We start from the raw sequence: 26,739 nt of genomic DNA on the forward strand, positions 1-26,739 counted from the left end.
GGAGGGAGGGAAGGAGGGGACCTCCCTATCTGGCTCTATCTCCTCCGCTGCTCTCACATGCTCCTGGAGGGCGATGCGGCTCCCCGCGTCCCGCTGAGCGAGGCCGCGCTGCACCCCGCCGGGCAGGGGTGGGGGGGTGCTGCCCGCCGGCCGTGCCCCACCACCGCCACGCCTGCCCTCGGGCTCCGCGGCGCTGTCCTGCATTGTTTTATTGGGGTGTATTTGTGGTTGCTTTACCCCTCCTGGAACACAAACCCAACCAAGCCGCCGCTCCCCGCACCGACCCCCGCGGCGGGCTGGAGAGGCTGATGCGGCCGCCAAGGTAAGGGGGGGAGCCGGGACCCCCGCATGCTGCCGCGGCCCCTGCATGGCCCTTCCCCCGTCGGTCCCGCTGCCCGGCTGCCTCCTCCTCCCGAGCCGCTTTTATAAGGAAACCTCGATTCTTTCCCATTTTCCCTGCCCAGCGCGCTCCCTCTGTCCGGCTTGATACTAACCATGCGGTTATTCATTTATCCTCCCTTCTGATGCTTGCCACTAAAAATGCACCCTGCTGGGCTAAGTCAGTCGAGTAATTCCTTGCAGACCACTGGCGAGAACTGAAAATATCCCCGCCGGTATTCTCCCCTTCCCGTTAAATAGCTCATCACGGGGCTGATTGCGATTATCGACACCGGAGTGCTTCGTTTGCGGAGACAACAAAGATTTATCTCCCTTAAGTCCCCGCAGTTGCAAAGCGCTGGGGTGGTTGCAAGCACTGAGGTGGGGAGAACAACTGGACAGATGTGGGACATGGGCTGGGACGGCCACATCTAGAGCAGGTCGGATGAACCGAGTCTGTCAGTAGCCCTTAACCTGAGGCAAGGAGGACAGGAGATAGCCCCCGGTCAGGACATCTCAGCACCAAGCAGAGCAGCCCCTGTCCAGGCTTGCTTCCACTCTTGGAGCCTGCACGTTGCCCTTCCTAAATATCATATACATGTGAGGAAACCGGGCTGTGTTTGCAAGACAGGTGCTTTTTGTTGCGGTGGTGGTTGCAAGGCAGGAGATGAAAGTTTGGTGTTGTTTTGATGTGATTCTTGATTGCTGCCTGTTGGAGTAATTGCATGGCAATTGCTCAGAGGTAGAATCAATTTCCCCAAATTGAGATTTTAATGGGCGCTCGCAGGCTGCTGCTGTGTCATGTGGTTTAAGGCGGCGTTGGGTTGCGTTTATTTTATAAACTGGATACTTGTGCAGGCGGCGCAGGGATAACAAACAGCACCACCCAGCGGGGCCGCAGCCCGCCCAGGCCAGCCCAGTCCCAACCGCAGCCCCAGTACCAGTCCACTCCCAATCCTAGTCCCAGTCTACCGCCAGCTCCAGTCCAGTCCCAACCCAGCCCCAACCCAGTCCAACCCAGCCCAGCTCCAGTCCAGCCCCACTCCAGTTTAGCCCCAGTTCCAGCCCCAATCCCAGCCCCAGTCCTAATCCCAGCCACAATCTCAACCTATCCCCAGTCCCAGCCCAGTACCAATCCCAATCCCATTCCCAGCCCAGCCCCAGTCCTGAACTGGGCACACCCAGGAGCACTCCTGGTGCCATTTCTGAGCTGATCCCCCTCCACAAAAACTCCCAGTTTTGTTTGCTGAAATACCTGTAGAGGTGCTGAATTAAAGTTGTTTTGTTGGGATTTTTTGGTGTGTGTATGTCCCAATAAGAAGGAATGTCTCTTTCTCACATATCAGGGAAGAGTTTTGAACCAGCTGATGACACTGTTATTCAGTGTTCCATGACCGAGATGTCCTGCACTGGGTTGTATTTCTGGCCGCTGCTGTCAGGAATTGCCAGAAGGGGAGCTGGGAAAGGTAGTTGTGTTTCACAGAGCTTCTTCCTTCAAACACCCCTTCCTCAAAGGGCTGAAGATGTGGATTTGCAAACACTCCACGCCATCTCCCACCTTTAATGAGATCCAGGAGATGTCCTGAGCTGACCTGTCAGTTAGAAGGGTGCAATTAGGGACCTCCACTTCATTAAGATACCAGTATCTTTTAAAAGCAGCAGAGACAGGCTGTACCGTTACACAGACTGGTTTTTTGTCTCTGCTGATAAACACCCAGTTCTCTGAAACTCTCTGTGCTGTTCATTTTTTGGCAGTTCAGATATATCCATCTTTTCTGCTGAGCTGACATTTGGCTATTTGAACTTGTTCTTGGGAACCTCCCAAGGTTGTCTTTTAAAGGGGAACCCAGATGTGAAGAAGATACACTAAAGAGATATTGCTTGATACTTACCCTAAAGAGGAGCCTGGGCCAGGAAGACCAACTCCCCGCAGAGAACTAAATATCCAGATGGTGAATTCCAGCCAGCCCTCCAAACAGTGCCAAACAAGGGACCATGCTCCCATGTGGAGGAGTCAGGCCTCACCCCAAAGGGCTTTGCAAGCAGGGGAAAGGGAGAGACACGAATGAATGCCACCAATCACAAAAAGTTGTTGTGATGAACTCTTATTTGCCTGAAAACATCCCTGCTTGGTTTGCTTTCGGTCACGGGTGAGACTGGAAGTTTTCCACCAGCCTGTCTACCCTTCTCCTTGTCCAGCCTGGCTGGCTGTGAGCGTTTAGAGGTGATTTTTATGGCTGTGAGCTTGGAGCTGGTATTCAGCGAAAGAGCCCACAGCAGGGTTATCCACAGCAACTTCAGCTGGGGCTGCAGATGCAAAGATGCAGAGCATTCTTACTGGTTTATTTATTGGTGTTACAAAGCTCTATTTTACTCCACCTTCAACCCACTGGCCTCCTTTCACACAGCCACACTGGCGAGTCTCATGTTCAGAGCTGTAGGGAGGTGGATTTGCCAAATCAGCAAACTCTGCTCTGCGCTTTGAGAGGCAGGAGTGGGTCAGTGCTCAAAGCCCAGCTCCATGTGTCACCTCCACCAGCCCCATTCAGCTCCATGCAGGGCCCCGATGAGACCTTGGGGTTCACTTTCCCTGCCAGGCATTGTGCTGCAAGGCAACAGGTTAGAAGGGAAGGGGGGGGTGGTTTAGATGTGTATTCAGTACCTTGAGGTCCCCAGCTCAAGGAGAGCATCTGCTTGTGCTGTCAGTCAAGAGACTTCAAGGCCAGGTTGGATGGGGTCTTGAGCAACCTGCTCTAGTGGAAGGTGTCCCTGCCCGTGGCAGGGAGTTGGAACTAGATGATCCTAAGGTCCTTTCCAACCCAAACCATTCTGTGATTCTATGACTGTAAAATGATTTTGAAGGTCTTCAAAATGCACTGCAGTGTTTTCCAGTACTGCAAACATCAGAGGTGTGTCTGTTACTGCAGAAAGACAAATGGGTTCTTTCTGTGTTTCTTCTTGTTCAGAGGTTTTTTTTCTTTAATAAGGGAACTGTTCGGAGCACAGATGTTTGGTTTTACTTCCACAAACATTTTGGGATCAGTTGTCAAACCTCCTGAGACAACAATTTGGGGTTTTCCACTCCAAACTTCCTTTCTTTCCCCTTTAGGGAGCAATTTGCTTTTTGCTGCTCACCCCAAACTTGCCTCCTTGCTGAAGGTTTCGGGATTAGCTTCCTGCACGGGTGATCAGGGCTTATCCCAGCCAGGCCATGAGCTGCATTTGTTGAACACCTTGTGCTGGGACAGAGCAGGCAAAGACAGGGCTGAAGCTCTGTGGAGATAGGAGCATGAAGAGTGGCCACGCAGGAAGTTCAAGGGAAAGTCAGAAGCAGACCAAGAGCCCTGACATCCATTCCCCTAACTACTAGTTACCATCCTCAGAAATACCCATGTTTACTATTTTAGCCATATAATTACAGGTAGGGAATAATTCTATTAGGAATGCTGTAAGGGGAGGTATCTATAAACCTTAGGGTTCAGATTAGGCACATTCATTCAGCCCCACAGAAGCCCACAGCCATGCATGGTGTGATGCAGGGCAGAGGGAAGTAAAGTTCAGACGAGTGATCCCAGCTGAGTTTCCCCTGGGAATTGGGAATCTTCCCACCCATCCTGCAAACAGCTTGGAAAAGGCTACTGGCTGACCCTGGCTGTGATTTGCTTATCACCCCTCCACAATGACACCAAACATGAGCATCTCAATGTGTAGATGACCACGGAGGTGCCTTTGCCCCCAGACCTGAGCCACTGCATAGCGTAACTCTGCCATGCCGCAGAGGTGTTTGCACTCAGCGGTGGGTGGTTTCCCACACACTGTTTGCAAACAGCATCGGGCTGGGCTTCGAGAAGGAAAGAAGCTGGGGAAAGCACAGTCATTCCACATTTCCAAACCTAGATATCCCCAATAAGCAAGGCAGAGATCTGAATTTCACACAGCCCGTGGTTCAGCAGCGGTTTAAAGTGCAAGTCTTCAATTCTGCTCACCAGAAAGATGAAGGTTATGTGAAAAAAGTGGAAGGGGGAGCAGGATTTCAGAAACACACCTTATTTGGGGCCTTTTCCTGCTCTACAGTTACGGTTTGGACACATCTGTTGTTTTCTCCAGCGAAATCCGCTGCTTTGATCAGTGCCAAGAACAGCAATCCCCTTTGCAATGCATGATGCAACTGAGCAAAATCAAGGAGAAATTCTTACAAACTGGAGCCGGGGGCATCAGAGCGTGGCTTTACAGAGCACAATTTTCCCTCCACCAAAGGCAGAAGCTCCAACGAGGGTCTCATAATGCTTCAAACTGGATTCCTGTCTATCACTGCACAGTGTCAGCTTGCCACAAAACGGCAATACCAAAGTGATGCTTCGGGTCAAACAATCAAACCCGCCTCGTAGCAGCACGTTAGCAGCTGGGTTTTAGAAGTTCATAATTCAGACAGGGGTTTTTTGGAGTTAAAAATAAATAGATCGTGTTATGTGTCATCAGCGGGGGTAACAGCAGAAGTGGGTTTTCAGACTGAAATAAGAGCAAAAGCTGCATTGCAAGAGTGAGAGCAAGAGGAAGGGGTTTGGGGTCTGAAATGCCATCCCCTGGGTCTCTCCCCCCTCCATGCTTGGGCTCCCCTCAGCTCCTGGACCCTCTCCCTCCTTCCCCCAGGCCCCTTCCAGCTCCAGCTGCCTACACATCCCATCGGCAGGCATTTCTTCTTGGGTGGTAGCAGCAGCTGGCAGGGTTTGGACATATTTGCCCCTGTTTGACATCCCCCACAAAGAGGTGCTTCGTGGAGGCGTTCCTCCCACACTGCCTGTGCTACAGGTCTGGATCCGGCCTGCCAGCTTTCATCTCCTGCCCGGCTCAGCCCGCTCTGCTGCACACAGAGCTCCTTCTCACTTTAGTGGACATCATCTGAGCGCAGCTGCAGCAGGATCGGGACCAAGACAGATCTCCAGTCAAGCAGGCAAGGCCTCAGGATTTTTGGATCCCATCTGGGTCCCAGATGGGAAAAGCTTCAGCATTTTAATTCCTTTTGCAGCCTGGATGAAGCCCCAGTGAAGCTCCTCCTTCACTTGGAGGCAAGGGGGCTTAAACCCAGCAAGGAAAACTAGATAGGTACTAATAGATACCTCTTCTTCTTGGATATTTACTCCCATCTCCTCTTCCTCACCTTACCTTCCATAGGAAATTTGCTGTAGCTGAATCACAGATTCAATCCACGACAGGGAGATCACAAACTCTTACTGAAGACCTTAAGCTACCATCACTTTAAAAAGCATCCTTGTGAGGTGGAAGAGAAGGAGGTTTCCAAGATCAATGAGAAGCAAAGTCAAGGACCATCCCAGGCCTATACCAAGCTGCAGGAGAAAAGACCCGTTGTTAAAGAGCATTTGCAGAGTTGGGAGAAGGGTTGTGTGAAACGACCTTTTATTCTTTGTATAAGATCCCCAAGAGAAAGGAGATGAAATGTTAGGATGGAGGGGGGGCACTCCATCAAAGGAAGGCCAACGATCTAAAACTGGGAAGTTAAAGGGTATTAATTAAAGCGTATTACACCCGCAGGCACTCCCGTTCACAAGTGAAGTTATCTTAGTTCACTGTGGCTATAACATCCTTCAAGGGAGATCTTCGAGAGCTCCAAGCAGGCTGTTAAGGGGATGCCTCCCTCCTGGCCTGCCCCTTTCCTGGTGGAGCAGACCCCTGGGGTGGCGGGGCTGCAGATCCAACCTGCTCACCTCCTCATGCTGTGGCATCGAGCAGGATTCTGAAGCCCAGCAGACAAATCCCTGTGTGTGCTTCAAGCTGCTGCTCCATCCACATGGTCCATGAGCAGGGAGGGTCCTCTCAGTTCTGCCATCTGCCTGAGGGCTGCCCAAAGGGTCTCTAAGGGGATGCTCACAAAGTGAGACCTCCAGGATAACAATCAATGCAACTGGTGAGACCTTCCTGCAGGGAAAGGTGAACATCCAGGTCTACGCACAGGCTGGCGGTAGATACACATTAGTCCTCTCCATCAGTTCCCAGCCACCTGGCAGCTGGGTTCAGGACCCCTAACAGTTGTCCCCTCTCCGAAGAATGTCATCTAACAATAACGATAAGGAGATTTGCTGTTTCTGAGTCATCAAGGCTTACTTTAGTGTTGGCAGTGCCAATGAGGGTGAATGACCTGGAAAGGTTGTGAAATGCTCACATCTATCACGCAGCCAGGGCCAAGGTGATGTGGAGGAGTTCTCTGTGCCAGGGGGTCAGTGTCCCGTGGGTCGCAGCATCGCTCCCACAATCCCGCTGCGTGCCGTCTCGCTGCCTCAGTTTCCCCTCACTCTACGACGGACCCTTTGCCCCAAACCCCTTCATTCTGGGGGCACCCGAAGCGCTGCGCGCAGCCCTAAGGCACAGAGGCGGGGAGGGCGCGCTGGGCGCTGAGATCCCGGTGCGGTGGATGAAGCCCCTCTCCCAACCCCCCCCCCCCCCGAGCTGCGGGACACGGGGCAGCACCAACAGAGCCCTTCCCGCACCCGCCCTGCGCGGGGACACCCGCACCCGACCCCTTCCCACAACGGGGTACGGGGGGGCCGGGTTCGTCCCGCAGCAGGGACCCCCGCCGCCGGGTCTCCCCGGCTCGTTCCGCCCCGCTCCCGCCCAGAGCAGCGCGTTCCTCCGCCCCTTCCCGGGAGGCTCCGGCGGGAGGAGGAGGCGCAGCGAGAGGATGCGGACATTGGAAGGCAGCGGGATGATGGATGGTGTGGGCTGGTTTGCGATGGGAGGGGAAAGAGAGGAGGAGGAGAAGGAGAAAACGTCTGTGTAATCCTTCAGTGCGGAGGCCACCGGAGCTGGGGCCGCCCGTCCCTGCATCGCTCCGCGGAGCCATGTGGGGCTTTTGATTTGATTTTTTTTTTCCCCAGTTCTTTCTTTCGATTGATTTATTTTTCCTTTTTTTTTCCTTTTTTTTTTTTTTCCTTCCTCTCTTCCTTTCTCTCTCTTTTTTTTTTTTTTTGTTTTCCAACTCTTCTTCCAGGGAGAGGATAGTGGTTAAAGCTCGAGCTGGATGGATGGGTATGGGGAGAGGGGCAGGATCCACAGCCCTGGGACTTTTCCAAATCCTCCTTGTCTTTCTCTGCATCTTCCCTTCAGGTAAGGAACAGCCTCTTTATTCCGCAGCGTTTCCCCCGTGGTTCTCCAGCCCTTGGACAGCCGCCTCCGGCCCCTGTCTCGGGGCCTCTTTCTCTTCCCTCTCTGCAGCGCTTTGCCACATGTTTCAAACGAGCGAGCGGGGCTCAGGTTCGGTGTGTGCCCCCCCCCCCGCCCCCCCGCGCTTCCCCAGTCCCCGTTTTTCCCAAGCAGTCGCGGTGCGGGTTCTTCCTTGACCTCATCCTCTTTGTCTCATCCCACAAGGAAGGAGATGGTCGGAATCAAAGCAGCCCCCGGCGGAGGGTTGTTGTGACAGCGGCGGGCAGGTTCCCTTGGGCTCCCTTCCCGGCTGTGCTCGGTGCTTTGGAAAACGGGGGGGACCCCCCATGAACCCCCCAGATGCCGCTTTCTGCCGCTGAGTGCAGTGGGGGGTCCCCGCTCCGAGCCCCCGAGAAGGGCAGAGCCGGAGGTTGCGGAGGGGACAAGGGGGGTTCTTTGGGATGCGGGGGGGGGGGGCTGCACGGCCCTACGGAGAGGGGGGGCTCAGCCCTGGGGCTCACCTGGGCCGGCAGCGCGGCGGCGGACGGGGTGGGGGGGCTTGTGTCGGGCTCCCCCTTCTCGGCGCTCCCAGCCGCGGGATGAGGGTTTTCAGTGGCTCAGCACCATTATTCCACTGGAGAGCTGTTGTGCAGCCCGAGGGCGGGATGGCAACCGAATGGTCCCGCACATCGCCCCCCCTCACCCAGCGCAGCCCCCGCCGCACCTAGTGCGGGTCCCCGCTCCCCCCGCCCGGTGTGTTTGTGTGGTGTCAGAAAAGGAGAGAATGTCAGAATTACAGCTGAAAACGCCATCTGTTTCCAATGAATCCCCCACAGTTTTTCACAATGTTTTTGGCAGATCTCTGCCTGCAAATTCCTTCAAGCCCCGAGTGCTTGTTTTTGTTGGGGGAGGGGAAGCCCAGTCCACAGAGGCGGATTTGTTCCTTCCAAAACTCTCCAGTTTCTTTACCTCTTCTTTTTTTTTTCCCCCCTTCATTTGCAAGGAAGGGGGGAAAAAAAAAGGGGGGGGGGGGGAGAAAAAAGCAGGAGGGAGGAAGAAAAGCCCCAACGTTGAAATCTCCGCGTTTCTCTTTTTGCTTTAGTAAATCTTTCCCTTTTTAAATGTAATGTATTAATGCTCAAGTCGCCCCTGCCTTTCTTTTGCATAACCGTAGGTGCAGCGTCTTGCACACACATGTAGGAAATAAATAAAGAACTGCTCTGTGCCCTTCCTCCCTCCTTCGCCCTCCTCGCCCTGGCGCAGGGAAGCGGAACCTTTCCAGCGCTGCCCTTAGCACTGGGGTGTCCCTCCGCACCCCGCTTCTCCCAGGGGACTTCCCAGCAGCTGGAAGCTGAACCCCGCGTGTGTGTGCGTGTGTTTTCTTCTAGAAGCTCTGGAGCTGCTCCCCTCTGTGTTGCTTAACGCCCTTTTTCGGAGCAGTTGAGTTGCAAAGCGTTGGGGCTGTGAGATTTACAGTGCAAGAAAGAACTTGATAGGAGATGTGGCTGCTGCTTTGTTTGATTCTCCCGTCAGCAGTCAAATAAGGTGCAAAGAACTGGCAGAACGAGGCGATCCGGAGCCCGCGGGAGCGGGGCGCAGGCGGAGACAGTGCTCCCCATGCGCAGAGCTGGGAGTGCACCGGGGGCTGCCATTGAAGGCTTTTTGGGGTGGGAAGATAGGAAAAAGGGGATTCCCCCCACCCCTCCCCCCCCGGCATTTGCACCTTTTTCCCTGTGCTTCCTGGATATTTGGGGGTTCCCAGCCCCAAGAAAGCTTCACCCCCTTCCTGATAGCCCCCATGCGAGCGGGGTTGCTGGAGGCTCCCAATTGGGCACTCAGTGTGTCACATCGGTGCCTCGCCAAGTCCTGCCTATGTATTTATTTGCTTAACCCCCCCCTACACTCACCCCTCAGGCTGATTTCCCGCTCGTGCTGCTCTCACACCCATGGCTTCACCCTGCTGCCTCTGGGTGGCCCCCGCTATTGAGCTCCCTTGGGCTGGGGCCACTGCTGTGGGTCCCCCCATGTGGATCCCCCCATATGAGCTCTGAGTGTGGGGCAGTTGGGGAAGGAGGCTTGGGTAGAGCAGGCCACTGCTGACAGTTCCTGCTTGAGGCTTGTGCCAAATCCCACTTTGGGATGCTCACGGGCATTCTCCCCTCCTGTCTGGGACCCTGATATTCCAGGGTGCTCAGCTGACCCCTGTCTCTGCCTCCCAGTATGGGCTGGGGTGAGTTTCCTTTCAAATCCTTTTGTACTTTCAAAATCTGGCCTAGTTTTGCCCCAGATGTCAGGCTTTGCTCTGCCAGCTCTGGTTTGCTTTGACTTTCCCTGATCGTCTTCAACTTTTGGCTGTAATACACTCCTCTCCCCCCCAAAAAATGGGGATTTTGTGCCCTTGGTCCATCCAGGTTGATTCCAGAGAAGGATCCATCCCTACTGAAGGTGTATGGGATCGGTTGATAAACGGCTTTTGTCTTGGCAGTGGGGAGGGACGTGATGGCAGCATTAAGCCGAAATTGAGCAGGGGGGCTTAGGGGCTGTTCAAACACCTCCCCAGAGGAACGGGAAGGTGGCGGCAGGGGAGGAACGCGCCTGTGCGGGATGTTGTCAGGGCAGAGGAGAAGGGAGGGATTCAAACGTAAACCTGGAAATATTTTGGCTTCCCTGTTTTGTTGCTTGCTCGGAGCCGGTCTCGTACTTGGAACAGGGAGTTCTCTGCGATTGCCAGCCAGACTCGTTGTGGGGCTGGAAGGAGGCGCCTTGTTTTTAATGCAGATGGGGTGGATATGTTCCTTGTTTTTTTCAACAGAAAATCCTGAAATTCCCAGCTCTTGGTTACTGGGAATGGGGGGATATGAAGAGCGACTTCGGGTTTATCATGGTTTCCTTCTGAGGTTTCCTTCTTTGTGGCCCAGTCAGCGGTGCTGAGTCGGATGTGCACATGAAAGTGCTCACAGGGCTGGGCAGCCATAAAAACTTCCTAACCTGGGGGCTCTGCTCGGCCTCTGCACCAACCTGCTGTCCCCAGAGAGCCGGGATCCAGCACATCAGCTGGGGCCTGGTCCAGCTGGGATGTGCCACTGGATCAGGCCCCAGCGACAAGGAGTTTTCCAGCTCCCTGATGGGCACATCCCATAAGGCTCTCGCAGGGCAGTGCGTGGCCCAAGCGATCCCCTCCTCAGCCCATCAGTCCTTCAGGGAACCCCACAGCTGATCCTTACAGCTCGCAAAGGGTGAGCATTAGTGGGACTGCAAAGAAGGTCAAAGATGAGGGAGGTTGGTCCATCTGGATGAGCTTGATTTGGTTTGATTTGCTTTTCCCGTTGGAGCAGGCACCAAGCTTGGAATAGGGAGTGTGGGAACCCAGGACCAAAAGAGGATCGGGGTCCCGAGTGGTTTGAAGGGGGCCGGGATGAGCTCAGGGCTGCTGCAGGCCTGTGTGCTGGGGTTTTGAGGAGGATGAGGGATGCTCAGAGATGCAGCATTGCTGGGGCAGGTGAGGAGTGTCCTGGCTTTTTTCTGTCTCTCCTGGTAAATCCTGTCTTGATGCTGGATCAGGAGCGAGCTGTGCAGGCAGGGCCCTGCCTGGCTGTGCATGGCACCCGGAGCGCGCTTGTAAGAGGAGAGCCCCTAAATGCCTTTAAAAAGCTTTGTACCTTGCACTTGGCAACCACTGGGATGAAAAGAAGAGGATATTTATTCCCTTGTCTGCGAGCTCTCAAAATAACAGGGCGTTCGATTGTAGCCTCAAGATTGCTTTGCACTCAAGTGCAGCCCGGCTGAGTAAATCACTGCTTCACCAGCTGAAATTCCTGCAGCAAGGGGGAGAATTGAATTATGGCCAACTGCAAAACCAGATGCCATCCCCTTGATGAAGTCATTGGGCTCTTACTGCGGAGAACAAGCTGGCTCCTACACACACGCAGCCCTCGTAGGCACAGACTGAGCTGCTCTGTCTAATGGCCTGGACGTGGCGTGTGGGGCAGCCAGAGGCTGGTGTCCCTGCAGATGTGAGAGCAGCAGGTCCTTCAGGGCAGAGCACCAGAAGGTTTCTGCTGCGTGAGCATCCAGGGGAGTCTGGCCATTTAGTTCCCAGCAAGCAGAGCTATCCCTGTATATGCAGGGGGTTTATGGTTCAGGCAGAGAGCAAGCTTCACTTGAGCCCAAAGTGTTCTCTCCTCCCTCGGTTTCCTCTCCTTCCTGTACAGATGTTGACTTTGGTCCCCAAAGCCCTAGTAAGGATCCGTGGCATTCAGGTTTTTGGATAAGCTACCTCTTTTCTTGCTGTGTGACACACTCCAGCCATCCTTTTCTGAGATGACAAGGACATGTGGCAGGACGTTTTAGGGATGGACCCTGGCTTTGGGCTTTGCCAGCCCACGGTGATGTGAGAGCATCACTGTGCTGGGGATGGGAAGGTGGGAAGCAGTGGGACTGGGGGATGGGTTCCAGTTAGAGAGTTATTTTTTCTCTTAAAATGAAAAGTCCATGTCCTCATCTGAGTCCATGATGAGGACAGCAGTTGGATGCATTTTAAATAAATCTGTGAAGGTCTGTGGCTGTGAAGGAGGAATGATATTGTGGCTTCCCGGAAAGCTGCCTGACGAAAAAGGACCTGAGGGCACTGATAGATGGCCAGCTTGTGCCCAGGCAGCCAAGAAGGGCAATGGCATCCTCGTCTGCATCAGCAATAGTGTGGCAGCAGGGCCAGGGCAGTGATCGTCCCCCTGTACTCGGCACTGGTGAGGCTGCACCTTGAGCCCTGTGTTCAGTTCTAGGCCCCTCACTACAAGAGAGACATTGAGGTGCTGGAGCGGGGCCAGAGAAGGGCGATGAAGCTGCTGAAGGGTCTGGAGCACAAGTGTGATGAGAAGCAGCTAAGGGACTTGGGGGGTTTAGTTTGGAGAAGAGAAGGCTCAGGGGGGACGTTATCGCTCTCTACAACTACCTGAAAGGAGGATGGAGCCAGAAGGTGGCTGGTCTCTGCTCCCAAGGAACAAGTGATAGGACAAGAAAGCGTGGTCAGGCATTGCAACAGGTTGCCCAGGGCAATGGTGGAGTCACTGTCCCTGGAAGTCTTCACAAACCATGTAGACGAAGCCCTCAGGGACATGCTTTAGTGGTGGACTTGTCAGTCCTGTGAGGAGTGAGCCTGGTGCCGGGTGGGCACCCAGCCTGCAGGAGGGGGTCCAGTAGATCCCTTGCACCCCTGAGTGCGGCTCCAGCCGTGGTTGGGTGCCTCTGTGGGGTTTTGGTGGGCCGGCGGAGCTCTGCCTGCTGGCCAGGCAGCTGCCACCCCACACCCTGCGCCCAAACCAACGCCTCTGATGGAGATGCCGCAATTTTTTGGCAGGCGTTTTAATTGTATAAATTTGCCTCATCCAGATTTATGTGCTCCGGGCTTTTCTCCATCTCCTCGTTCCGTGTCTCATTTACCTCTGCGTTTGAAGGGTTGGAATTTCACAAGAGCATGGCGGGGATGATTATTCCTAGAGGGAATCCACACCTGTGAGCAGAAAGCGTTTCCCTGCCAGCCAGGCGAGGGGGGAGTAGGGCGAGGGACCCGCTGCTGCGCCTGGGGGGCCCCGGGCGCTGGTGGGTGGCAGCGGAGCCTTCAAAGGCACCCTGGGAAAACAGCTCTGGTGTGGGGAGGGCGATGAGTGCTGGAAACCAGGAACATTTGGCCATGGGGGTGGCTGGTGGAGGTGGCCTTGTCTGTGTACCGCTGCTTCAGAGAAATGGGGACTTGGGTGGTGTTGGCCGTGGGAGGAAGCTGAGGGTGATGCTTCATGGAGGAGATGAGGGAGTGAATCCACCTCTGGGCTCATCTTGGGTGAAACCCTTCACATCTTCATCTGTGAAATGGAACGCTCTCCTCAAGGAGATCTACTGGCTCTTTGAGAACTGTTGGTGAAAGCTCCCTGGTTGGGGTGGTTGGATGTGCAGCTCCAGCACTGCTTCCCACCACACTGGGGGACCAGCTTCGTTAGAGCCCTTCTGCAGATAGAGAATAGGAGGAGATTGCTTCCCACCTTGTCCTCCATCCACCACTTCATGGTGGAGCAAAACCTGCATCCTCTGAACCGTCCACCACTTCCTCTGGGCAGATGAAAGCTCAATGGTTGTAGCAAAGGCAATGCTGGAGCCTGAATCCCAGGATGAAGTTTTAGAGCAGAGCCATTGGTTCCATTGCTTCTTTGGCTGTCAAGGCTGGTTCCTCCTTTCAGCCCATTCTGGACTTCCCAAGACTTGCCACTAATTCTTAGAGCAGCATCGCCTGCCACTCATTGTACTGGCTACAAGCTCCATGGTGGATGCCTTCTCCAGTGGTGTCTGCTCGCTGTTCTCCCTGTGCGTGGACATCGAGATGAGCCTGGAGGAGCAGTGCTGGCTGGAGAGACTAGGGGGGAGATGGATTTGCCCCCGCTAAGCATGCCGGGGCAGCAGTAAGCTGAGTCTGAGGCGAAAGAGCTGACTAAGTGACAGGAACGATCAAGGGCTTCTTCGGCAGCATCCAACTGTTCCTGCCGTAGCCGGTGAAGACACTGACTCTGCTGTTTTCCTGCCTGTGCTTGCCCCGTGTCTCCACGACGCCTGGAGAGGAGGGATGGGGGGCCGTGAACTCTGCGCTGAGGACAAAAGGGAGTTAGTTGTGGCAGGTCCTCCGGATGCTTTAGTGATTGACACTGGTTGAAACGAGAAAACTCCTTCTGTGTCCCTCTTTTGGCTTAAAGGAACTGGAGAAGGCATCTTCTTGAGCAAGACAAGAACTGGGTTAAAAGAAGCTGCATGGATTGAGGTGTGCTCTCGGATCCATCCAGAGTGACTCTATTAGTGCATCCTTTTGCCTGGATTTAATGCATCTGCTGCTTTTGCCGGTGGAAGAGAGCACAAACCCCAGGCCCCAGTTTGGAAGGTGGCCCCTCCAGCCAACCTCCCTGTGCACGCCCTTGCAAAATATGAGCTCCAGCGCTTTAAGAGAGGCAGGTTTATTTTTCTCCTTCAGTTCCCTCCTCCTGGTCCTCCCCCCACTTCAGTGCAACTGAAACCTGATCTAATCCCTTTGCACATGGGTAATTTATTGGTCTATTGGGCTTTTCTTGATGGCAAATTGCATTGTCTTTCTTCCTGGGTTGAGGCTTTGGAGCAGTTTGCTGCATTCCTGCAGCTCTTTTCTCAGGGCTGATCTTTCACACCCCCTCTGAGCACAGTCAAATCAGTTTTATTGGGCCTCTTTGTTATGCAAACAAGGCAATAATAACCAGGCTATTATTCTGCAAGATTGTGCTTGATTAACAGTTCAAAGGAGGTCGCTGGAAGAGCCCAGCGCTGCCACCGAGCACAAACCCTTTCACCAAGCTTGGGTCAGGTGGCCCTTGGGTCTTCTTCACCCCACAGTGCGCAGTGGGGCTGCAGGAGAGGTGCCCCTGCCCATGACACCCCATCCATCAGCGCTGCGGACGGCACCCAGGGGCTCGTTTCTCTCCCTGGTGTGACGAGGCGCCGGTTGATGCGTGTCATAAAATAGAATCACAGAATAGTTTCGGTGGGGAGGGACATTTAAAGGTCATCTAGTCCAACCCCCCTGCAACGAGCAGGGATCTCTTCAATTAGACCAGGTTGCTCAAAGCCCCATCCAGCCTGAGCTTGAATATTTCCAGGGATGGGGCATCTTCCGTCTTTCTGAGCAACCTGTGCCAGTGTCTCACCACCCTATTTCTTCTTTATATGTTGGCTCACAGTCCATGCAGGCATCAAGATGTGGGTCCAGCATGGCCACATGTGGGGTGGCTTATGTAGACTTCCCTTCTGGGTCAGGGAGAGTGCAAGAGGCTGGATTACAAAGGCCTGATGTCCTTCATCTGCTCTGGTTTTGCTTTAGAGTGGGGAAACCTTGCTGGAAGGGATCCTGTCAGCCAGGTTTTTGAGGAGCAGTGTGATTCTTTTAACTCTCCTTAAGGTCGTTTTGGTGCTGGTGGTGGCTGTTGTCTTCCCAGGAGCTGAGCAGCCTGCATCTCCTTGAAGCTGGTAGATATGGCTGGTATTTAGGACATCTGAGAATCGTGCCTTTCCTATGGAAGTGTCAGCATAAATAGGTTTATTTAGATTACTTAAATAAATAGGTGTTTAGGAGCCTAAATCTAGGTGCTCAGATCTGAGGCCAAAGGTAATTACATTTAACTGTGTTCTTCGAAAAAGCCTTTTACTGCATGTGTGGGGCTTGCACATCCACACTTCAATCCATACATTTGGAAAGAGGCAGGATGATGTATTTGCATCACATGTGAGTGATGAAATACTTTCCACCCGTTAGTAACCAAGAGGATATTAAACAACATCTCTTAGCAGTGAACATTTTCAAATTAACAGATCTGGGTAATATGCACCCAAAAGTCTCCAGACAATTGGCTTTTGCTTAGGAAATGAATTCCCAGTAATTCCCTTTGCTGGAGAAATTGCAGGAGAACAGAGGAATTGTTGATTCTGTGCTGTTTTTCTGAAAAAGCATGATTTGGGTAAATGAAATCCAGGTAAACTAGCACATGCTGAAGGGAAATAGCAGCAGTCACCATTGAAAGGCTGATCAAGTCAGATGTGCGCATAGGGTTGACCACAGGATGCTCGCTGGATGCAGGACCAGTGCTTTGCAAACCGGGAGCTCTGGAGAAGGTCCCAAGCCAACAGCACATCGTGGTGCCCCCTCGGTGCAATACCCCCGTGACAGGGGTGACCTCCGGAGAGCGGGAGCGCGTGTCCCACATTGGCATCGCCTGTTCCATTGGGTGGTGGGTTCTGCAGGATACCGGCCTGCTGGAGGGAGCACTGATGTGGGGCTGGGCAAACACCTTCCAGTGGGGACTTAAAAGCGCAAACCGTTCAGCTTATCTAGAGGATTGACAAGTGACTTGATTGCAGTGTGTAAATATCTTTGTGAGAGACATACTGGTTACTAACGGACCTTTTGCTGCTTTGGAGAAAATCACTGGTTCTTTTTGTGTCCTTACAATGAAGTCAGATAAAATCCACTTAGAACCAAGATTTTTGATTTGTAAAGGTGATAAACTCCTGAAGCAGCCCACCAAGGAAAGGGATGGCTTTTCAGAGCACAGGAGCCCTCATGGGAAGTATACCTGAACAAACATGGGGCACCAGGCCTCGCACAGCAGGGGCTGTCTTAGTCCAGGTCATTCAGTGATTTCTTCTGGCTTTAAACTGTCTGAAGCTGTTGGTTTCAGGATAGCAAACGAAATTTTGTCGCTGGTTTGAGTGGTGACCAACCCTTGAGAGGGGAAGCTGAGGGGGAGGTTGGAAGGTGGCTGGGCTGGTTGAAGTCACCATCCCCAGGATGAAGGACCCGTTGCGATGAACAAGAGCCGTGGCATCACATGGACCCAGGGGTGTCTCACACATCCCAGGCGAGTCTTGCTGGGTTCCTGCTTGAGAGGGATTTGTTTCCGTGCTAAGTCATCTGTGGTTGAAAAACAGATCCATTGTGAGTCGATGGAAAATAGATTATGTGGAATTGAATAAACATCGTTTCTTGGCGCGGGTACAAATGAGCCTGCACCGCTCTGCCAGCGCTGCTGCCAGAGGGGACAAGGCAAGGCATGCTTGGTGGCAGGGGGAGAGGGTTGTGTTTGCTCTCCTCCATAGCCTGCGCCAGCTGTGGTCCCTCCCCAGCAGTGCCAGGGGTTTGCCAAGCCCGGTGGCCACCGGTGTGGTTGGAAAGATGTCCATGGGGAAGCCCAGGCGCGGCCCCACTCGCTCACACATGCCTCTGTGCTGCGGCACCTGGCTTTGGAGATCTGGCCTTATATGGGGCCCTGAGCGAAACAGCGAGAAGGGGACGGGTGCCAGAACCGGAGCGATAACATCTGAGAGAAGAACGCTCCCCCTTCAGGCCCAGGGAGGAAGGAGATGGGCTTCCTTGCCCTTGCTTTTGTTGGGGTGCTTTTAACTCCAAAGTCACCGTCGTCCTGGGGCAGCGCGGCAGCAAGGGATGCTCGGCACCGGCACACCACTGAGTGTTGGGCTGATTTGCAGTAGCCTCTTGGGTCCATAGGCTGATGCAGCTCATGCTCCTGATCCAATGCTCTTTAAGCATGTCCTTAAAGAGTAACAGGGTGTAGCTTAATTCCTACTAAAAAAAAATCCCCTCTACAGCAGTTGATGGACTGGAGCAGCTGGAGAGAGCTGCAGCCTGGGTTCTGCTCGCCGGAGGGGATGCTTTGTGCAGTGCATCCCGGTGCCTGAGCGAGCTGTCGGGTGAAATGGGGCGAGTGGGTCCTGCATGTCCAAGGACGTGTCCTCCAGCTCCTCCCCAGGCTGTGCTGGCAAGTCTGTCTGCAGCGACAGAGCGTTGTTCGGCCACACGCAACCTCAAGGCATCCTCACGCTGCGCATTAGCATAACTACTAGGAGAGCAATGATTCTAATTGCCTGATGCCACAACTGTTTGGGATAACCGGCAGTGGTGGCACTGGTCACGCTCCTGCGTGCTTTTTTGATGCCAGCCTTCCACTGGGAGGGTCCTGGATCATGTAGGGGAACACATATGCTCCATTGCAAGCCAGTTGGCTGTGATGGGAAGCCCACTCCTAAACAAAATGATTTTGATGGAAAACCACACTCTTGGTGTGGAAAAGAAAGGAATATGAAATACTTTTTTTTACGTTTGAGCCATACATACAGAAGGCTTAGCAGAAAGGTGAGTCCGTGTCCCAGGTCAAAAGCTTGTTACCAAGTCATCTCTGGTCAATGAGGAGTTAAAAGCTTTCCGCAGTGGTTCTCGCAGGTTTAAATGGGATGCTGCCAAGATAAAACAGCTCCTGGGTTCTCAGTGCTGTTGCTAGCATCTGAGTTTATTAAACATGAGTTTTAAAACTGTGAGGAACCTGTCACCATTTCCTATTTGCACTTCACTCTTCTTGGAAAGAGAGGAGACAGGCTTGTTTCTTACAGCCTGACTGCTTAGTGTTTTATAGCCTTGGTCTCCCTTTCTGATTTTCCAGCACTGACTATGTTTAGGTTTCCAGCACTGTGATGTTTAAAACTAAACCACACTGTTTTCCCTGAAACAATACTGGGTTTTGTAACTTTCTTTTTAAACAAATCTGAAATGGATTTGGCACAGATGCCTCGCCAGCCTCCCTTTAAACTAACCCCGAGACGGGAACATACGGGTACGCCTGTGAGAGGCAACACGAAAGCATCTGGAAATGGTGGGGCTTTTCTTCTCTTCCTCCTCCTGCCTTTTGTGCCTGAGCCCATCCCATCTCCAAGCCCTCCAAGGGAGTGGAAGAGGAAGGAATACACCATGGATTTTAAATGGTGTGAGCCTGGCTTCACCCAGCAAGACTCCGAATTGGCGCTGTGCGGTGTTCAGCGGTGGCTGGGTGCTTTATGCACAGCTGCTTTCCAGTCTGCTCCAGGGAAGCCACGCTGCCCCAGGGAACAGACGTGGAGGGGGAAGAAACAGGATCTGAATCTTCTTTGCCTCCGTGTGGGCAACGCAAGGCGGGGGCTCGGCTGGCAGCCCCGCACCCTGCCGTGCCGGTTTTTCTCCTCCACCTCTTGTTCTCTCTCAGCGGGCCGTGGTGGGGAACAGGCTTGCAGGGCTGGGCAGAGCCACACAGCAGTCATGAAAGAGGTTGTTTTGGCTCCTGCTTCTTTCCAGGGGCACAGGGACACTTCCAAGTGCTGCTCCCAGCGCTGCTGCAGCCATGAGGAGCGGCTGCTGGCTCTGCTGCAGGGTTGGTCACAGCATAAATCCTGCTCTGACCTCTGCACGTTGACATGCGGCTGGGGCACAGCGGTCATGCTGGGGCTGGCTTTCATCGTGCCCATGAATCATAGGATCCCAGGTTAGAAGGGACCTCAAGGATCATGTGGTCCAACCTTTCAAGGAGGAACAGGAAGGCAGACAGATTTTTGCGTTGGCAGAGCTGGGTCCGGACACAGCTCACAGTGATTCGCGCAGCACTGAGCTTTGAATGTCAAACCCTAAAAAGGCATTAAAATCCCCACTGCATCTCTCCCCACATTAAGGATCGTCCTTATCGCTGCTAATGAATACGTCCCATTCTTCCACACTCGGGTTTTCCGCCAGGAGCATTAATCCAGGGGCTGGATGCTCTTTCCCTTCTTGGCTTAAATTGGGGCAGATCCTGTTGGTTTCTTTGGTTTTGATGCATGAGACTCAAGCTCATGTGAGAGGGTCACATCTGGCGAGCGAGGCCCCATCACGCGGTAGAGCCAATGTCACGAGTTTGGGCTGCGGGAGGGGGACACCCGCGTGTCGCCGGGGGGTAGAGCGGGGGATGTCCCACACGAGGCGTGCAAAGCGTTGACCTCCGCGTGTTGTCCTTCCAGTGACATCCCCATGCAAGATCCTCAAGTGCAACTCTGAGTTCTGGGCGGCCACGTCGGGCTCCCACCACGTGGGCACGGAGGAGGCGCCGGAGTTCTGCACGGCGCTGCGAGCCTACGCGCACTGCACCCGCCGCACCGCCCGCACCTGCAGGGGGGACCTGGCCTACCACTCCGCCGTGCATGGCATAGAGGATCTCATGGTGCAGCACAACTGCTCCAAGGATGGACCCACCTCACAGCCCCGGCTCCGGACATTGCCCCCCGGGGATAGCCAGGAGCGCTCCGACAGCCCCGAGATCTGCCACTATGAGAAGAGCTTTCACAGACACTCGGCTGCCCCCAACTATACCCACTGTGGGCTCTTCGGGGACCCCCACCTTAGGACTTTCACAGACACTTTCCAGACCTGCAAGGTGCAAGGGGCTTGGCCGCTCATAGACAATAACTACCTGAACGTCCAGGTCACCAACACGCCGGTGCTGCCTGGCTCCGCGGCCACCGCCACTAGCAAGGTGAGCTTTAGGCATGTCCCCGTGAGCAGAGGTGGGCACGGGCAGAGGTGCTTCTCAACAGCCTTTCTTGCCACCATCTCTCTTCTCCACCATTTGCAGTTCTTGGGAAGGGTGAGACAGGGTGGGAGCTCCTCTGAATTTGAGCATTTGGCCCTAAATATCAGGTGCCCATCCTGCCTTTAATGGCCTCTGGTTTCTTCCTGAGCACATCCAGCCCCATCATGGTTAACAGGTTGAGATGCTGCAGCTCAGGTGGCCATCATGGCCAAAATGGGGGACTCCAGGTTGCTGTGAAGAGCCAGACGAGGAATGACAGTGGCACCTTGGGGACATCCAAGGTCCAAGCATGCCCAGGACTGTTCTCCACGCAGACACCAGCTTGCAGGGAGAAGCCTGGAGGGAGCTGAGCTCCTCACGTTGCCTTCCCTCTGCCCAGGCTCATAATGGTCTCTGTGGTGTACAGCCAAGTCCAGGTATTTTGTGGGGCACAGTCTGTTCTGGAGGTGCTTTGGCAGCCTGAATAAACATCCTGAAGGTCCAAGGCAAACACTGAGAAAGGCCAGGTGAAAACGTGCTGCTGTGATACAGCAGGATTTGTGTGGCACAGCCTCTGCTTCAGGAGAGGCCTGGAGGTGATGAACTGTCACGTTGCTCCATGGTGCACAAGCTCTAAAGCTAAAAGGCCACTTTCTGTGCCAAAAAAGGAGTCTCAGCAGGAGGCATCCTCTTGTTTTTGGAAGAGGTGTTGTCCCACCATGTCTGGGAGTTCTGTTTCTCCCTGCATGTGGGGAGAAGAGAGAAGCAAATGTAGGACAGGGGCTGCTTTTCAGCTCTGGATGTGACCTTTTTAGCCTGAGCTGGCATTTTGGTTTTGGGCTGTCCCTTATAAACCTCCTTAAAGATACTTAATGATGCTCTCAACTCCTTACCTACCAAAAGACATCAAAACTTGCGGAATCTTGCTAGGAAGTCTGGCTTGAGGAACATGGTCCTTGACCCCAGGGGCGTGCAATTCCTAGGCTGGATCCCAGCATCACCATCTTAATTGAGCCTTTTCACCCGTTATCTGCCTCACGGGCTTGTGGTGAGGAGGGATTAGTCATGAGATCTGCAGCATGAGCTGTGAGAGCGTTGCTGGGTCACTGCTAGAGGAACATGTGCTGTTGGAGAGGATGGGAGCTTCTCGGTCCATAGGGCCCTGTATGTTGTTGCATGATGTTCTCTGGTCTACCCTTCTTTCTGCAGCCAGGGGCAGGGCTGGACCCAGAGGAGGTTGCTGCTGGAGCTTTCTGTCCTCCAGCTCTGTCCAGGCCTCAGTCTGCCCCTTCATGGGGCACATGAAGCGAGGGCTCCCTTTTTGCTTCCCTCATGGGGAGAGATGCAAGAGGACGAGCAAGTCTGCAAGGGGTGAAAGAGGAAGCGTGGTTTGCCTGGTACGACGAGCAACTTGCTCTTCCTCCCAAGCAAGCTCTACTCTTCTTCCTCCTCATCAAGCTTTCCTCCCAAAGCCAGGTCAGCAAGGGAAGAACAAGCACTGGGAGGTCCTTCCTCCAGCAAGGGACCTGTGTTTGAGCCCAGCCAAGGTGGGGAGGCCCATTGGGCTCAGTCTATGTCCATATCACTCCCAGAAGGACCTGCCCACTCGAACACGTGTGTCTGTGTGGTTGAGGTGGAACACAGCGTGTTCTGGGGCCCAGAGGAGAAGAGTGTTGTTTAGCAAGTGGCCAAGGAAGAAGGAAGTGGCCAGCCCTTGGGATGTAAATGCCATGGGAGTCAGAGGAGAAGCTGCACCACCTCTAAGAGAGTCAGGGCTCATCCCTTCTGCCATCTGCCAGGCCCTGGAGGCAAGACAGCGCTGCATGCACGGGCATGTCACCACAGGCTGTGAGTAGTGATACTGCACTCAGCTACAGCTACAGCAGAGCGCCTGGGTTGGGGCTGGAGATAACAGCACAGATCCAGGTGGTACGTTCAGTCCAGCCCCTGGCTCTTGACTCCATACACGGTGTCCTCATCCCTCTGCTGAAGAGTGGCCATGTCTGCGTGCCTGAAAGTTAGGGCAACTTCTTAGCATGAATCTGCCCATGAGCTGAAGGCCACGCTCCTGGCCGGGCTGAGCAGACAGCTTCTCCACCTCCCATGCTGATGCTGCTTCTGGTGGTGGCTGCACGCTCTCAGGTGATCATCCCTGGTTGTAACCCTGTTCCTTTCTTTCCCCCCTGACAGCTCACCATCATCTTCAAGAGCTTCCAGGAGTGTGTGGACCAGAAAGTGTACCAGGCAGAGATGGACGAGCTGCCCGCTGCCTTTGCCGACGGCTCCAAGAACGGTGGGGATAAGCACGGAGCCAACAGCCTGAAGATCACCGAGAAGGTGTCGGGCCAACACATTGAGATCCAGGCAAAGTACATTGGCACCACCATCGTGGTGAGGCAGGTGGGCCGGTACCTCACCTTCGCCGTGCGCATGCCAGAGGAGGTGGTCAACGCTGTAGAGGACCGGGACAGTCAGGGCCTCTACCTGTGCCTCCGCGGTTGTCCGCTCAACCAACAGATTGACTTCCAGACCATCCGCTCGGCTCAGGCCACAGAGGGTCGTACTCGGATGAAGGGACCCAGCCTGCAGGTCCCCCCCAAGGCTTTCACGTATGAAACAGCCACAGCCAAGTGCAGGGAAAAGCTCCCCGTGGAGGACCTCTACTTCCAGTCCTGCGTCTTCGACCTCCTCACCACGGGGGACGTCAACTTCATGCTGGCTGCTTACTATGCCTTTGAGGATGTGAAGATGCTTCACTCCAACAAAGACAAGCTGCACCTCTATGAAAGGACACGGGACTTGGCCCCCGGCAACATGGCTCCCTCGGGGATGGCCTCTGCCCTCTGGGTAGCACTGCTGTGTTTGAGTCAATGCTGGTTGTGCTTGTTATAGAGGTTTGCTCCTTCGCACCATGGAGAGTGGGGAAGGGGGAGCAGGAGGGAACCAGGGATGAGATGGTGGTGCTGGACAGTAGGAGGTTGGATGTCAGAGCTGCATGGGTTGCCATCTTCGGCACCCGCTCCTCCACCTTCCCAGCGCTTGCCTGGGAGGAACGTGCTGCCAATGGAACCAGTCAGGAATTTTTGCTGGACTCTTACCTTGTCTGGATCTTCCTCGCCTGCAGTTCCCCTCTTCCTCCCAATAGTGTGGGTTCCAAGGAGCCCCCACCTCCTTGTAGCACTTCCCCAGGTCCCAAAAATGCACGTGGTGACTGTGACATTGGCATGCATGAGCATGGCTTTGTCTTTGAAGAGCAGAGCCTGCAAGGAGGGCGCAGAGCAGCCAGATGGGGCCAAGCCTGGCCATCACAACGGGGCTTTCTGCTCGCTGGGGCCATGTTCTGCTTTTCAGGCATGTCCAGCTCTGCCCGCAGCCCCATTGCTGCAGAAAGTGGTGCAAGGGGGCTGAAATAGTGGTGAATGGTGGTCCCACACTTGCCGGGCCACCAGTGCCAGGCATCTTCTGGGTGGAAGGAGGACACGTTCCTCAAGCCTCAGCTTGCGCTTGCTGTGGTTCAAAGGGCATCTCCCGTTTTAGCCAGTTCACTTGGCTGATTCACTCAGTAGTTTTGCTCCTGGCTCCCTTGTCTCTGCCCGGATCCACCGAGGACTCTTGCTGGCAACGGGAGAAACCTGGCCAGTATTCAAGTGGTTTCTGCAACTTCTGCCCAGCGTCGGATAAGTTCCTCACACCATTTGCTCTCCAGTCCCCTAAAACTTGGCTGCTCCGTGGGGGACCCACTCTCCTGCCCGCGGCTCGGCCGGGCCCTGGGATGGAGCAGGAGCACAACGCTCTGTTTGTTTGCTGCTAGGTCTCTGCTCCGCTCCTCATCCTGGGGCCGTGACTTGCAACCCCATTGCAGACCAGTTGCACCTTAAGCCCTTCGGGGCTTGAATCAGAAATGGGGCAATGTTAGAAATCCAGCCAGGAGATGGGATGCAGCAGAGGACCCCCCCCCCCCCAAACTGCCTCCAAATGTCTGTTCCCTGCCTTGAAACCATCGATAATCCCCTTCCCTTACCACACAGTGCTGCCCATGTCCTCTTCATGTTCCTCTGTGGTTCACCTCGTCGCTCACTGAACAAACAGCAAGACCACCTTTGGTCTGTGTCTTGGAGGCCTCCTGATGGGTTTCCCCTCTATTCCTCAGGGGGAAGCTCAGAGAAACAAGCCCCAAAACACTCTTGGGGGCACCTCCTTCTCTCAAGGGAGGTCTCCAGACATGATGAGACAAGCTAGCACCAAAAGAGGTGGGAACAGGCTACGTTTGGCAGCCTGAACTGCTGCCAAGAGGCAGCCTGGTGTAAATATTCAACGTGACTATTCATTGTGTCCTTAACAGCTCTAGAGCTCCATTTGTAAAGCAGCAGAGAAATGCAAAATTGTGTCAATGGATGTAATTTATATTGTCTCTTTAATATATAGAGCCCTGGCATTGATCTCGTGTGACTGTACAGATGAAGAGATGTAATTGGTTTTTAAATGTTTAAGAAAAGAAAAGAAACAAAAAAAAAAAGATGTGTTTACTACTTTGCTCCTTGCTTTGTTTGCTGGTGCCCCAGGTATTCTGTTTAGGGAGGCTTTGAAATAAGGATATCACAGTTCGGAGGCGCTGAGGAGAGCAACCACTGGACCGCGGCACAGGACAGTTTAGTTTCCCAATGCACTAACTGCTCAGCCGGGCTCATTTGGACTTTTTTGCTTCCTTTGTTCAAGAAAGAACCAAGTTTTTGTCTTCCCTAGAAATTTAAAATGCAAAATTTGTCATTGGGTAAGAGGAAGCATTTGTTTCTTGCTGTGTTACCCCACAGATAACAGCGGATCCTTCTTGAAAGCAGCCCTAGCTGCCCAAACCACAAGAAGTCAGTACGTCCCTGAAGACCTCCCTTTCCTATAATGCAACCACCCTACACTGCAATCCCGGTGCGCTGTGGCTCAGGGCTGATTTCCAGCCAATTCCAGTCTATTTGATGATGGGATGGCTCAATCCCACTGTCCAGGTGAGCGCTCCAGTGGTGGCCGGCTGTCGTACAGTGCATGGGGTATCCCTATTTTAGAAGCAAACAGTGAAGCACTTTATTTTGGTTGTGTTTGACCCAATTCTGGTTAAAGGTGAAGTGTGGCCAAGAAAGACCCGATACTTGGAAACAAAAAACATACATAGGAAAAGAGGGGGGGGACATTAGGAGAACCCCCCCCATCTCCTCCCTGAGTTGAGACCCACGGGAGTGTCACCGCGTGTATATACTGTAAATTATTTATTGAGAGAAACACAAGTAAAGTTTGAGGTTTTTTGACAATAAACGAGTGGGTCTTGTTTTGTTACCTTTTGTTCTCGTTTGGCGTGTTGGATGGTGCTGTTCACCACGAGGATGCGGTTGTTGCTCCATTCCTGCATTCACACTAACGCAGCTTTCTTCCACCTGTAACCCAAGAGAGAGCACGTTTCTGTCCTAAATTCTCTGAGAATTGCACTTTGGGGGTTTATTTATCTGCAGCCAAATGAGAAAAATAGAAAGGGTTGGGGGTGAGAAGATACAGCTATTGGATTGGAGCCGAGCCTCGCTGGGGAAGGAGCTGTGCAGCAATGGTACCAAGTGGGTGCTATCACCCTTCCCCTGCTCACCCCTGCAGCAGCGATGTGCACCCCCATAACTTCCCCTTTGGCTGCTCTGTCCCTTTCCGCGGGCACGGCTCTAGCCCCAGGTGGGTCTGTTACTGCCCTCTAATGAGCGCAAACCAAAACTGCACTTTTGGTTAATTTCCCTGTTGTGCAAAGCTGAAGGACTCCTTGCCCCAGCAGCTGAGGCCATGTGGGACCAAAACACACATTATTTGGGCAGATGCATGCAAAGACACCGAGCACCAGAGATTTGAGACCCGAGTTCCCCATCCTTCAGAGCCCTGAAGAACTGGAAGCCTTTAGAGCCCAACGCACTCCCTCTGCCACCGCTTGCACCAGCTCACAAGAGCTTTAACAGGATCTGAAAAGTCATATAAAAAGCCATATAAAAAGTCGTATAAAAGCTGCCCAGAGCACAGGGGTCAGGGGGGTCTCCCCTGCTCACTGCCCTGACAGGAGGTCACCAATGGACCCTGCTCATCCGCCTCAGGCAGGAAGAACACACATCCCCCGGTGGGACAAAGTGCTGAGGGAAGGGTAGGGTGATGCCGGGGTGAGCAGCCCCATGGCGGGTCCAAGGTCCCACCATCCTCCTCCTCTGTTTGAAGCACAGTGTGCTGTGCTGGATGTCTGGGATCAGCTGCAGCTGCCGAACCTGGA

At 53.8% G+C, this 26,739-nt stretch overlaps 1 protein-coding gene across 2 annotated transcripts; it reads left to right on the forward strand.

The window, feature by feature from the left end:
• The first annotated feature begins 13 nt into the window (after nt 1-13).
• RGMA (repulsive guidance molecule BMP co-receptor a) lies at nt 14-25,760 on the forward strand. Of its 2 annotated transcripts, none has more exons than XM_030497948.1 (4): nt 14-322; nt 7,382-7,497; nt 19,909-20,420; nt 22,647-24,851. In XM_030497948.1, the coding sequence occupies exons 1-4, from the start codon at nt 309-311 to the stop codon at nt 23,346-23,348; spliced, it is 1,344 nt and encodes a 447-aa protein (XP_030353808.1). In that variant the 5' UTR covers nt 14-308; the 3' UTR covers nt 23,349-24,851. The 2 variants fall into 2 exon arrangements, with proteins under 2 accessions (XP_030353808.1, XP_030353809.1); XM_030497949.1 differs by lacking the exon at nt 14-322 and adding an exon at nt 7,060-7,106 and having other exon boundaries at nt 22,647-25,760.
• Nucleotides 25,761-26,739: the final 979 nt, after the last annotated feature.

The sequence above is a fragment of the Strigops habroptila genome, chromosome 9 (genome assembly GCF_004027225.2).
Source record: "Strigops habroptila isolate Jane chromosome 9, bStrHab1.2.pri, whole genome shotgun sequence".
Classification (NCBI taxonomy): domain Eukaryota; kingdom Metazoa; phylum Chordata; class Aves; order Psittaciformes; family Psittacidae; genus Strigops; species Strigops habroptila.